Source organism: Gossypium raimondii, chromosome 5 (genome assembly GCF_025698545.1).
Source record: "Gossypium raimondii isolate GPD5lz chromosome 5, ASM2569854v1, whole genome shotgun sequence".
NCBI classification, from domain to species: Eukaryota; Viridiplantae; Streptophyta; class Magnoliopsida; order Malvales; family Malvaceae; genus Gossypium; species Gossypium raimondii.
The window spans coordinates 49,835,926-49,848,127 of NC_068569.1; the positions used below are offsets into that span (position 1 = coordinate 49,835,926).

Genomic DNA, 12,202 nt, shown 5'->3' on the forward strand with positions numbered 1-12,202 from the left:
AAAATCAGCCATTAAACCTGTCAATATAAGTGCAAATGATAAGTACAAGCCTTATCCACAAAGTTAAGTCAATCTTAATTGCTTTAAAACTCCAAAGTTGACCATGACTATGATGCACAACGAACCTCATCCATAAATCACTTCCTAGAAGTCCAATTACTTATGGAAATATCACATGAAAAATTACAAGTCAAATAAGCCAAGAAAACACTCAGGTTGTCTCAATGTCTTGATTGATCAGGTTACTAATTAGACATGGAGTCTTTAGTGTTGGAAAAACTTAGTCCTAACAAATTCCCCCTTAGCTTTTTGACAAAACATAAGCAAATGGTATATGCTCCCTCTATCATCATGTCATCAGTACACAAGAGATACCAAAGAGAAAGCTGAAATAAATCTCAAATTCATAAACCATAATCAACATAAACATGAACCATACCATACCAAAATTAGCAAACTTACTCCCCCTTACTCTATGCTCCTCTTGTTAGTTTGTCTCAAGTTTATTCAAGGGGGTGAGATGCTACATTTTCAATAACAAGGGTTGTAGCTTGTGAAACATTAATTACTCTTTCCACAAAATGAAGTATGTTTGGAATATTTTTAATATCATCAACATGAGTTGGAACCTCATGCTTCACATGAGCATGAATATCTTGCTTATCTTTGGAGCTCAAATGTGGTCATTCCTTTTTGACCAAGATTGTTTCACACCAAATTGTCTTGTTCTTCTATCTGTTTGAACAATTGTTTTTATCTGTTGTTTGAACGATTGTTGTACCAAATTTAAATTTCCACAAGTCATTTTACAAGTCAAAACAATAATGCCTAATATGACCAACCTTCTTACAGTAATGGCAAGTATTCTTCTTGTTATATTCTTCCCTTTTGTCTTGTTACAAACATGTTATCTAAGCGATGTTCTGTTCAGTATTGCAACATTAGATTGAACAAACATTATGTTTCTTTACTTTTCATCTTTCATCAGCTTGTAACAAATAAATCTAATATGTTTAGCCTTTCCACAATAAAAACAAACATATTCTCTATTCTTCTTTTTACCTATCTCAAAGAAGAAGAGCAATCATCTCTTTAGATTTAACAAAATTCATAAAAAAAAATATAAGTTTCTTACCTAATTCATCATAACCAGGTTCGAATCTCCCTGTTGAGATCGACCAGATTAAGCAACAAGTAAAAAAAATAGTAGAATAAATTGAGAAATTGAACACACAAATTTAACATGGAAAAACCCCTCCAAAGAGAATAAAAAATCACGGGCAAAGATAATTTTACTATAATGGAAAACGAACGAATAATACCAAAGATGGAGATAAAAACTAAATCCCAAAAAACTCGAAAACAAAGAACCCTCAAGACATAAACACAAAATTCTCTAAATGTGTTATGAGTTCTAATCTCTAATGGGCGTATTTTCTAAGGTTGTAAAAGAGCCTATTTATAAGCTAAATTCATAAGTCAAATAATAATAAAATAATCTAGATTGAAACAAATAAACAGAGTTTAACTAAAAGATTATTTCTTAAATTTGACTGAAATAGGAGTCATACTCAACAAATATCCACCTTGACTCATATTTCCACAATGTCATCTTTGCCAAAGCCCACCACGGGCCTATCTTGAACTATGTAGGGAATTAATTGAGTCAAATCTGTGTTTAGAAACTGGAAGACTTCTAGCCTTCAACTTGTACATTGCCAAATTAAAACTAACTCGAATCTGATTTTCATGAACACAGTGCCCTAACTTTTCAAAACCTGCATCCAAAAGAGAACCTCTCTTCAACGAAATGGTCATACCGTCTTCCCTCCTATGACCAAGTTGCCTTCGCTCCAAACAAGTTAACTTCGACTCCGTAACGGACGAGGGATGTTCGATTTCACCAGTTACTGTAGAACCTTCCAGAATATAAAGACTGCGGGTTCTTTTACTTTTTAACAAAATGAGAGCTCCACGAGATACTTTAATGTCACTCGACTCGATGTTAATTCTACATCCTTTCAAGTCTAAAATACTCAAGTAGATGAAATTCTTTCGTAAATCAGGTACACACCTGGCATCTGAGAGTGTCCTAATTGTCCCGTCGTGTATCCTAATTTTAACAGTACCAATTACCTTACTAGATGGATCGCTTCCCATGCACATAACTCCACCTTCAACCGAACTGTATGTGAAGAACCATTCTCTATTGGGACACATGTGGAAAGAACATCCCGAATCTAGGACTCATTCGAGCGTGAGCTTGGAGTTATCGCTCGTTAACAGTAACAAGAAATCATCACCGCTTTCATCGGTCAAATTAGCACCAGTTACATCTTCCTCGTTACTCTCAACAGCTCTTTTATTTCACAATTTATAACAATCTACTTTGATGTGACCTAAGTTTTTATAATAGCGACACCTTTTGTCTCGTTTCTTTGATGCTACCAAAACGTAAGCTTGCCTATCTGCCTTACTATCCAAACCAAACTCATTGTCGAGTTTGTCTCTACTCAACAAATGACCCTTCAGATCTTCGAATGAGAGTTTGTCTATTCCATAAATCAAAATCTCCCTGAAAGACTTGTATAAAGGGGGTAAAAAGCACAATAACGGCATAGTCTGATCTTCATCGTCAATATGAACCTCAACGTTCTTCAGATCATTTAAAAAAGTAATGAATTGACTGATGTGATCTCTAATAAGCTCACATTCGTTCATGCGAAACGTAAATAGACGTTGTTTCAACACTAAATGGTTAGCCAGAGACTTAGTCGCATAAAGAGTTTCTAACCTTTTCCACAAGGCGGATGAGGTCTTCTCCATCAATACCTCCTGCAATACCGTATTCGTGAGGCATGACTGGATTGTAGACAATGCCTTTTCATCAAGCTCTTCCCATTCTATTTGATTTAGATTCTCAGGCTTTTTCTCAGTAACAACCTTTTTCAAGCCGATTTGAACTAGAATTGTCATCATCTGAACTTGTCACAGATTGAAATTTGTCTCACCATCGAACTTCTCAATTTCAAACCTTGTTGCTGCCATATCTGAATGGGCTGATCTATGAAAATTAAACTAGCTCTGATACCACTTGTTGGGATCGACCCGATTAAGCAACAAGTAGAAAAAATAGCAGAATAAATTGAGAAATCGAACACACAAATTTAACGTGGAAAAACCCCTTTAAAGAGAATAAAAAATCACGGGCAAAGATAATTTTACTATAATGGTAAAAAAACGAATAATACAAAAGATGGAGATAAAAACTAAATTCCAAAAAACCCGAAAACAAAGAACCCTCAAGACGTAAACACAAAATTCTCTAAATGTGTTATGAGTTCTAATCTCTAATGGGCGTATTTTCTAAGGTTGTAAAAGAGACTATTTATAGGCTAAATTCATAGGTCAAATAATAATAAAATAATCTAGATTGAAACAAATAAATAGAGTTTAACTAAAAGATTATTTATCAAATTTGACTGAAATAGAGTCATACTCAACACTCCCAAAAATAGAAGATTAAAGAAAAGAAGTGACGTAAGTTTATTTTATTTTGATAGATAAAACTAGTAAAGGAAAGTAAAACTTATAATAATTATTTTCACCAAATAACTTAGAAAATATAAATAAAATTTATCTCAAATGTTGTTATATCAAAAGCTTAGGACATTAAAAATAACAACTTTTATCAAATCAGAACAATTATAAAATTTATCTCAACCAACCAACCTCAATTTTAGCAATAGCTTCAGATGTCTCGTGCATGACTTCTTTCCCATAAATTTGAGTTGCAGTGTTGCACTGTTGAGAAATTAATTTTTAATAATAAATTATATTGATTAATGAATGGAATAAAGTAAATATTAGTTTTTTTTAGTATTATTCATGTCTGCTTTACAATCTATATTCGGAGTTCTTAGTTCTTCCTCCTAACAATGTTGTCTTCAAAGTTCGAACTTGCATCTCTCCTTAGAGTATAATGTGCCTTACCATTGATATTTTCTAAAACAAGCAAATATATTATTTTATCTCATTTTAGTTAGGAAGAAAATAATGGTGTAATCTTTGATAAAAATAAAATCTGTTGCATCTCTATTTCATTTTAATAAATTATAATGCTAAAATATTAAAATATATAATTTTATATTATTATCTATTTATTTTATAATTAAATTTAAATAAAATTATTTTAAAAATATTTAATTAAAATTCATGTTAGGCCGAGTTGAAAACAAAAATAAATTAATTGATACACATTTAATATCATTTTTTACATTTATTTTAGTTAAATCAATCTAATTATTCTCTTTTAATTCTTTTTCATATTTGTTTTAATTCAATCAATTAAATTTACGAATTTATGGAATAAAGATTACCTTTGTTTATTTAAATCACAAATTTTATCTATTTCATGTTACAATAATATTTTTAAATTTTTTATGAGCATACTAATTTATATTTTAATTTTTAAAATAATTTACCACTTCAATTTAAAAATACTTTAATATATTTTAATTAATTCACAAGAATGCTTGCTTTTTCAGAAAAATAAATTTTATTGTATAAGTTCAAGTTTTAACATTTGCACTATAATGCACTGCCACGTGGATTTCAATTATGTAAATTTTTATAATAAGAAAAGAGCCAAATTCCTTCCTTTGTTTTTTTTAAACCACAAACTCTTTAAATTACTACTCTGCTTGGGAGCCCTTACAAATAACTTTATGAAGCTTAATACGGGTGGGGCTTGAAAGTCAAATACGCATGCTGTATCGGCCGGTGGAGTGCGTGACAGGAATGGATCGTGATTGTGGGAGTATACTAAAAATCTGGGATGTTGCTCGCTTCTTGAAGCTGAATTGTGCCCCCATTTTGGACGGTTTGAATCTTCTTTGGATTCAAGGCTTTAGGCGTGTGGAGATTGAGAGCTACAGTGCTGCTGCTGTCCCCATTATATTCTATGAGTCTGCTGCTAAGCAGAGTATATCGCTAGTACGCACAATTCGAGCTCTTTAGGATAGGCAATGGAAGATACGTCACATTGTCCGGGAAGCCAATGCGTTTGGCCTAAGCAGGCTGCTGAATCCACCGGCTGCACTTAGCTTTCTTTGGAAGGACGGTACAGGAACAGTTGGGAATAGGCTGCATGGGTAACTTTCTGTAGTTTTCCACTTCATTATTCTACCCAAAATAAATCACTACCCTCCTTTATATAACCATTCGACCCTCTATTTCTCATTAAGTCACCTTAATATTTATTCCAATTCCTTTTATTCTCAATGTTTAGTTGTTCATACAAATGTCCCTGCTTTCAAATTTTTAACTTTATACTGCAAAAAAAAAAAAAAAAAAAAATCCACAAGCAGTATTGGTTTTCCCCTAATTTTTTAACACTACCATTCTCACTTACAAGTCAGAACAAAATCAACAATATTGAAAATAGACACTAAAACTCATTCTAGTTTCCAGAATCTTTTATCACTGTACAATGGTTATGTAAAAACTGATTCACATTTACAAGTGATGATCTTTACACAATTTGTGAAACATTTCAGAGCAAGATTGACTTATTAAAATGTACAATGAGATCCATAAATAAGTTGGTAGTGAACATATAATATTCCTTACCAACCATTTTCGTAAGAAGTTGCATTGAACTTATAAATCTTCCTTATAAATTTAGTAAAATTACTGTACACATCAAATATTTCATCACTTTCTTTGATAGTTTCGTCTAGCATCTTATTAGCCTCTTTTTAGATCAACAATCATATCATCTTTCTCTTACATTTTCATTTTGAGTTTCTCATTTTCTTCCTTCAAAATGTGCACCTCATTAATATACAATTTCCAGCTTCTTGATCATTAGGAAGTAGGCATTTTCGAGGGTGTCAATATCACAATCTGATTCATTAGGATTTTAATCAGTCGTCTAAACATTTATCTTAACAGGTGTCTGAACAGTCATAATGAATGCTACACGATTACTTGTATCCTTGTAAGAGTTAGAAACCTCACTTTCGTCTTCCTCATCACTCGAGGTAATATCTAATGACTTTTGTTTTTTATTGGTACATTTCAACTGAACATGGTCACACCCTTTACATTCAAAATATCGGATAATATTTTTTATTGTCCGAGAATTCTCCCTCTTCATACGAGTCTTCATTGTTCCATTAGAATATGATTTTGTTTCTTGATTTCATCAATAGTCTCCTCAGTTTGCTTTCGTATTTGAACAACAAGTTGAACATTGAAAACAATGTTCTTTTTAGGTCTCAATTTTTCTTGTCTTCCTTCTTCCTAGATTTAGTTCAAAAGTTCTAAGAGAACCTCTCATTTTATCCAATTTGAGAATGGTGATATTCTTGGTTTCTTCTATTGTTGTTACTTTAGTTAGGAAGTTTGAGAATCAAATTGATAAAATTTGTAAATGTGAAGGGATAAGTTTATTGAATTTTTTAAAATTAAGATCAAATTGATAGAATATGTAACTATTGAGGACTAAATGTGTTATTATACTAGTTAAAAAAGTCAAGTCATTATTTCGTTATCAAATTAATGATGAGTGACTAAAACAAGAATAAATACAAATGTTAGTGTCTAAGGGTGGGTTTGAATAGTTGGTGTGTTTACCTGCGATTAATATAAAAATAGCGATGACAATGAAATTAAATATTACAGCGATACCCTAACCTAAGATAAAAAATAAACTAAACACACTACACTACATTCCCACCACCCATCTAAACCCAGTCTAAATTAAAAGAAAATTAAGTGACCACAATAAAAACACGAACATAATTGAGTTACCATTGTATAATTTACCATAATAATAATATCCTTGTCACGCTCAGTTGATATGAATCTATAGAGACCAATAAAGACTGATTACTTATATGATCGGAATCGATTCAAACAAAGAGAGAGAGAGAGAGAGAGAGAGAGAGAGAGAGATGATCAATTTGCTTCTGCATTAACAACATAGAAACTAGTTTACACTAAATCAAGTTCTCTGCAATAATGAAGTTTCTTAACCACTATGCTTTAAACAAATGATCAGTTCCCTACCAAAATCCATAGCTACTCGACGCAATGCTTCATTCTAGTCAGCCACATGCAGGTAATATCAAACCTTCTGTACGTTACAGCAGTCGGTGACCAAAAAACCAGTGCTAAATTGCAATTCTCATCTGAGTAGACCTCTAAGGTACAAAGTACTGCTAATACATATATGATTCAGTTACAGATTGGCATAAGTAAAATACGGTTGATGCATACGCAAGATGAATACATTGTTCAGTTTAGTTCAGAACCGGAATGAATCACTGGATCCATATTTGCTCCTCATGCTGTAATGATCGAACTTCGAGTTATCGTAATCTACTGGCTTTGTCTCAACAGGTTTTTGATCTGCCCCACCTGTTCCATAAACCACCTCGGCTGTTTTATCTCGTTGGCGATGTCTTGTTCTTTCTTTCTGAGTCTTAGACCTAGTGTAAGGAGGAACCTCACCAGGCCCGTAGAATTCGGCATATTCTTGTCTTTTGGAGGAACGGTGCTTGCTAGACAAAGAAGGATCCCTAAAACTGCTTGATTTTATCTTCGGAGGCTTCATTTCCGAATACTTATCAGCTGTATTAGTCGTATGCGTCTGCCGGGTTTCAGAAATGGGTGCTGGAGTGGCCTGCCTTTGAACTAACGGAGGGGGGACTTCATCTTCAGGCATTATAAGAGAATCCTTCATTGGTGTAAGACCTTTCTTTGAGCTATTTGGTTGGAAACGAGAGGGGACAAAGTAGAGGAATATGCTTCCCATTGCTTCGAGTGCAAGCTTAGAAAGATCTGCGACAAGTTGACCAAAAGATGGCCACCCAGGTACTTCTTTCGTGCTATCAACAATAGGAGTCAACTTCTCCTTGTTTGGTTGTTCTTTGAATTCTCTATCGGAAGGTTGCTGCAGCAACATTTTATGCATCAGATTTATACAGCAAAAACACATGAAAACAATGTCAAACGCCATGAAAGCAAAAATTATTTGTCCAAAACACTGTATTTGCTTGCAAAAAAGATGAAAAAGAGAACCAATGATGCTGACAGGATTGTCGAGATTGCTACAACTGTTTGCCTACAAACATTTTATTTTACATGGTTGAAACGAAAAAGGAAGAACTGTACCATTCTCGGGAAGAAAGAAGGTCCGAATCCTTGCTGAAGCAAGCATGTGGCATACCCCGCCAAGATAGCACCAAGAACCATTAGGATATCTGCTAAAAGGCCAGTGCCTACAAGGTCAGCAAGTAATTTGACTTAACAAGACTACAGATGTACTACCATTATGTTAAAAGTTAACGAGATAGCATATCGTTTAAAAGGTTTTCTTATCATCCTGAAAACTTGTGATTCTAAAATTATAAAGCGAGACTTAACATCACGAAAACTGATGTGATCATCACAAGGCTAATGATGAAAAAAGTCCGAATTGACATTGTGAGTAACGCAACTGTCAACAGCCTACATTTTGGGCGACTATGTTCCTAAAGTTTCCCTTTTTGACAATTTTTAAGTTTCGCTAGAAACCATCCAGGAAGTTTGATTATTTTATTCTCAGAGGTAGGCTTATTATCCGGTCATCCCTTTTTCCCGAGAAATATAACAAATATCTAACAAGTGGTAAACTAATTTCTCAAATATTTAAGCTTAACTAATCTGACACTTCTTTCCTCGTCTTTATGCCAATACTCCATTTCGAAAACCATTGCAAAAGAAAATAAATAGGAGTACAACCTGTGGGAGAAACTGAACTATACTGATAATCACAATCGTCTTGGTTAAGTGAGATTTGTCGAAGAGCAGCATTTCCTCTATCAATAACTAACAACGAACAGGTCGGTCGAACATATATCACATCAAAATCATTCGAGAACTTTGCATCCTCGCTTGGCCCATCCCTATATCCTGCAATATTTGATTTGCCTCCAGCAATCGTTGTGACACCTGCAAATAGTCCCAAGTCAACTTTTTTTTTTCCCCTTTAGAAATTAATCTACAAAGGGTCCTCTCATCTTCGATGAAGCCTATTATATTTTCCCCTTATCATAAATTGACAATCAAGGCTTGCAATCAACAATGCTTAATAAGAAATTTTAGAGTAACAAATTTTATGAAGACAATTCAACCTAATATATCGTGTATACCTGCATCTCCTATCTTTCGAATGGCAAGATTCATGGTATCAGCAACATATACATTCCCTTTATCATCCATGGTTACACCTTTGGGATGATTGAAACGAGCGTCACTTGGCTTTCCATCCACATGCCCCGTGTAACCTTGAAATGACCCGGCAACCAATCTTCCACGGCTATCTGCGATAACCAGTAATCCCAAAACAAGAAAAAGCAGCATATGTCACCAAATTAATAAAAACGAAAACGGAAAAAAGTCAACAAATCCATAGCGTAAGATGTTTTCCATAACAGCTTAAGCAAACTAGAGTGAGTCATTCAAAAAGATTAAACACATACATTGAGACAATGGTGGAGTAATCTTAACAATGTTACTATTAACTTCATCAACAGCAAATAATTCTCCATCCTCGGAGACCCGAATTTTGTAAGGAACAACTCCTATCTCATTGCCTTCAACTACAGTCTCAACTAAGTACCCATTCTCAAATTGAAGAACATTGCCATCTGTAAAAACAAAAACCCATTCAAATTTGAAAAGAAAACTACAAATTACAGAAGCAAAACATAAGATGAGAATTATAGTTTTTACCTGATTGGGGTGCTTTAGTGGTAGACCTGGTCCATTTAAGTAAAGAAGACAAGTGCTTCACCAATGGTCCTAAGTAAATCATATCACATTTAATTAAAAAAGAACCTATTATACAAACCCCCAAAAAGGGTCTACTACCAAAAACCAAAAAGAAAAACCCATTTTGAGCAAAGTATAGATCAAAAGTATATCACTAAAAGCTAACAGCTCTTAAACCAACAAGAACAAGAAGCAAAGCAAAGAAATGTAGCATCCCAACTGAAAGCAGAAACATTCAAATCTAAATTTGAAAAATACCCATTACCCAAAACAATGAATAGAATCTAAGATCATAAAGAAAAGGGTACCAGCAGGGGCAGCATGAGCTTGGAAATGCAGGGTGGAAGGAAGTAAAACAAGTAGTAGTGTGAAAAGGAGATAGGATTCCCTCATTTTTTTTCTCTACCAAAGCTTAGCAAACAGCCAAGCAGTTTATTTTTCTACTAACAGAGAGAAAGTGAGAGAAAAAAGGGGGAAAGAAAGGAGAGATTTGGGTGTTTAAAGACTGATATATAAAGTAAAATGGAAAAGTAAAAAAAAAAAAACAAAACAAAATTTTCTTGTACTCTTTTCAGTTTGCACTTTGCAGTGTTTATATATATATATATATTCTTCACTCTCTAGTTGGAACAGATTTGAGAATGAGATAAGATTTCTGTGCTTTTTGGATTTTAATATTAAACGGATTCTGTCACAGAATTATAACATAATATCATATTTGTAAGTAAGTTTCTGTATAAATTAATTTAATATATTTTTTAAAAAAATTAATACTTTTCACAAATAAAATATGTACTATTTAAGTATTATATTATATTACTTGCTACAAAATTCAATGTTTCCAAAATTAGAAGAAATTCTTGATTTATTATACATATATATATATATATATATGAGGTTGAATATCTATTTTACTTATTAAAATTGGATTTTCAATGGGATGGTAACGCAAAGTAGTTAGGTGGATTTTCGACACTATTAAACATAACTTTTAAAATTGAGGCAAGAGCCATACTAGAGAGTCTAATTTTATCACGGGAGAAGTAAAATGTGATAATGCTTGTTAGTAGAGATGGTTTTAGCTGGTGGAGATGTTGATAGCAATACGATGGAATTACATCCTATTCATTGTTTGTTAAATTGCAATTGAAAGATCCTTATTCGCCATATTCTTAAGTCTCAAAATACAGTTATTGATTATATGACTAAATGTATGGCGACAACTTTTCCAAGAATTCAATAGTTTGGAGAATCTCCGCAATTAGTATGTGGCTTGGTCAAGGGAGCTTATCTTGACTCTTTGAGGAATTAATGTAATATTTAATTTTCGTTTTATACGGTTTTATCTAAAAAAAAGAATTCCCAATTATATTTTGATATTAATTTTGAATTGTAAAATTAATTACTGATTTGAATAATATTATTTAAAATTTGATGATTATATTATTATATTTTATTCTTTTATTTTAGAAAACTCTTTCAATATGATATTTGGTAATTTTAAAATATATAATATATTTCATAAATATTCTTTGATTATTTTTATAATTTTATTTGAATACTTTTTAAAATATATATTAATTATTATTTGCATATTATTTTTAAAATTACACTGTAATGTTATGTGGAAATACTAATATAGCTATTAAAATAGATTGGCTTTAAAAAAATGATTTCCTTAATAACATGTCAAATGTCTTACTGATTTTGGTTTAAAAATAAAAATAAAGGGTTAACCTGGCAGGCAATTAATAAAAGGAGATAGGGATGGAAGTTTTGGACAATTTTCAACTCCATTTTATTCCTACTTTTTCTCTTTCTCAAAGTTTGATTCCAACTTTTATTTATATTTGTATATATACATATGTATTACATGTATATAAATTCACAAATCTGATCAAATCAGTTCCTCCAAAGTTGAAGGTTTTACATTTCTTTAATACAATATCTAATTATGATTAATGATAAATTAAATCACTATAAATTAATGTATAAATATCATGTCTGTAAAGTATTTTTTTTAAAAAGGACGAATTGACAATAAGTACAATGCTGGAATAATTTAAAAACAAGAGATTTATAAACTTAGTCAAATTGTTGAAATTTGCATTCTAGCCTCACCATCACCAAATCAATCTGACTATGAACACCAATCAGTCAAGGAAAAATTGTCAAAAGCCTTAAGAGACCCACCATATCAGTGATGTATAAAAGGCAAAGTCTCAGATAGCATATTACTCCTCTTATCATGTCAAATATAAATCCATCATTGAGATCTATCATGAAAAAATCATTTGAGAATAGTTGCTAATAGATCTGACGGCACCCTTATATTAACAAATCTCACATATATGCCAAAACATAAAAATTGAAGCTAAAA

The 12,202-nt window shown here is 32.3% G+C and overlaps 1 protein-coding gene across 2 annotated transcripts; it reads right to left on the reverse strand.

Annotated features, from left to right (window-relative positions):
* Positions 1–6,960: 6,960 nt before the first annotated feature.
* On the reverse strand, positions 6,961–10,447 carry LOC105766337 (uncharacterized). 2 transcript variants are annotated; one of them, XM_012585741.2, is made up of 7 exons: positions 10,131–10,447; positions 9,784–9,852; positions 9,531–9,698; positions 9,201–9,371; positions 8,791–9,000; positions 8,182–8,288; positions 6,961–7,960 (listed from the first exon to the last, which is right to left on the reverse strand). In XM_012585741.2, the coding sequence occupies exons 1-7, from the start codon at positions 10,213–10,215 to the stop codon at positions 7,313–7,315; spliced, it is 1,458 nt and encodes a 485-aa protein (XP_012441195.1). In that variant the 5' UTR covers positions 10,216–10,447; the 3' UTR covers positions 6,961–7,312. The 2 variants fall into 2 exon arrangements, with proteins under 2 accessions (XP_012441195.1, XP_012441196.1); XM_012585742.2 differs by having other exon boundaries at positions 8,182–8,270; positions 10,131–10,372.
* Positions 10,448–12,202: the final 1,755 nt, after the last annotated feature.

Excerpts from the sequence above, each read along its gene's own strand:
- LOC105766337 (XM_012585741.2), bottom strand. The coding sequence starts at position 10,215 with ATGAGGGAATCCTATCTCCTTTTCACACTACTACTTGTTTTACTTCCT. Across the intron at positions 8,289-8,790 it reads TAGTTCAGTTTCTCCCACAG|GCACTGGCCTTTTAGCAGAT; the intron begins GTTGTACTCCTA and ends CTGACCTTGTAG. Across the intron at positions 7,961-8,181 it reads CTTCTTTCTTCCCGAGAATG|CAACCTTCCGATAGAGAATT; the intron begins GTACAGTTCTTC and ends ATGTTGCTGCAG.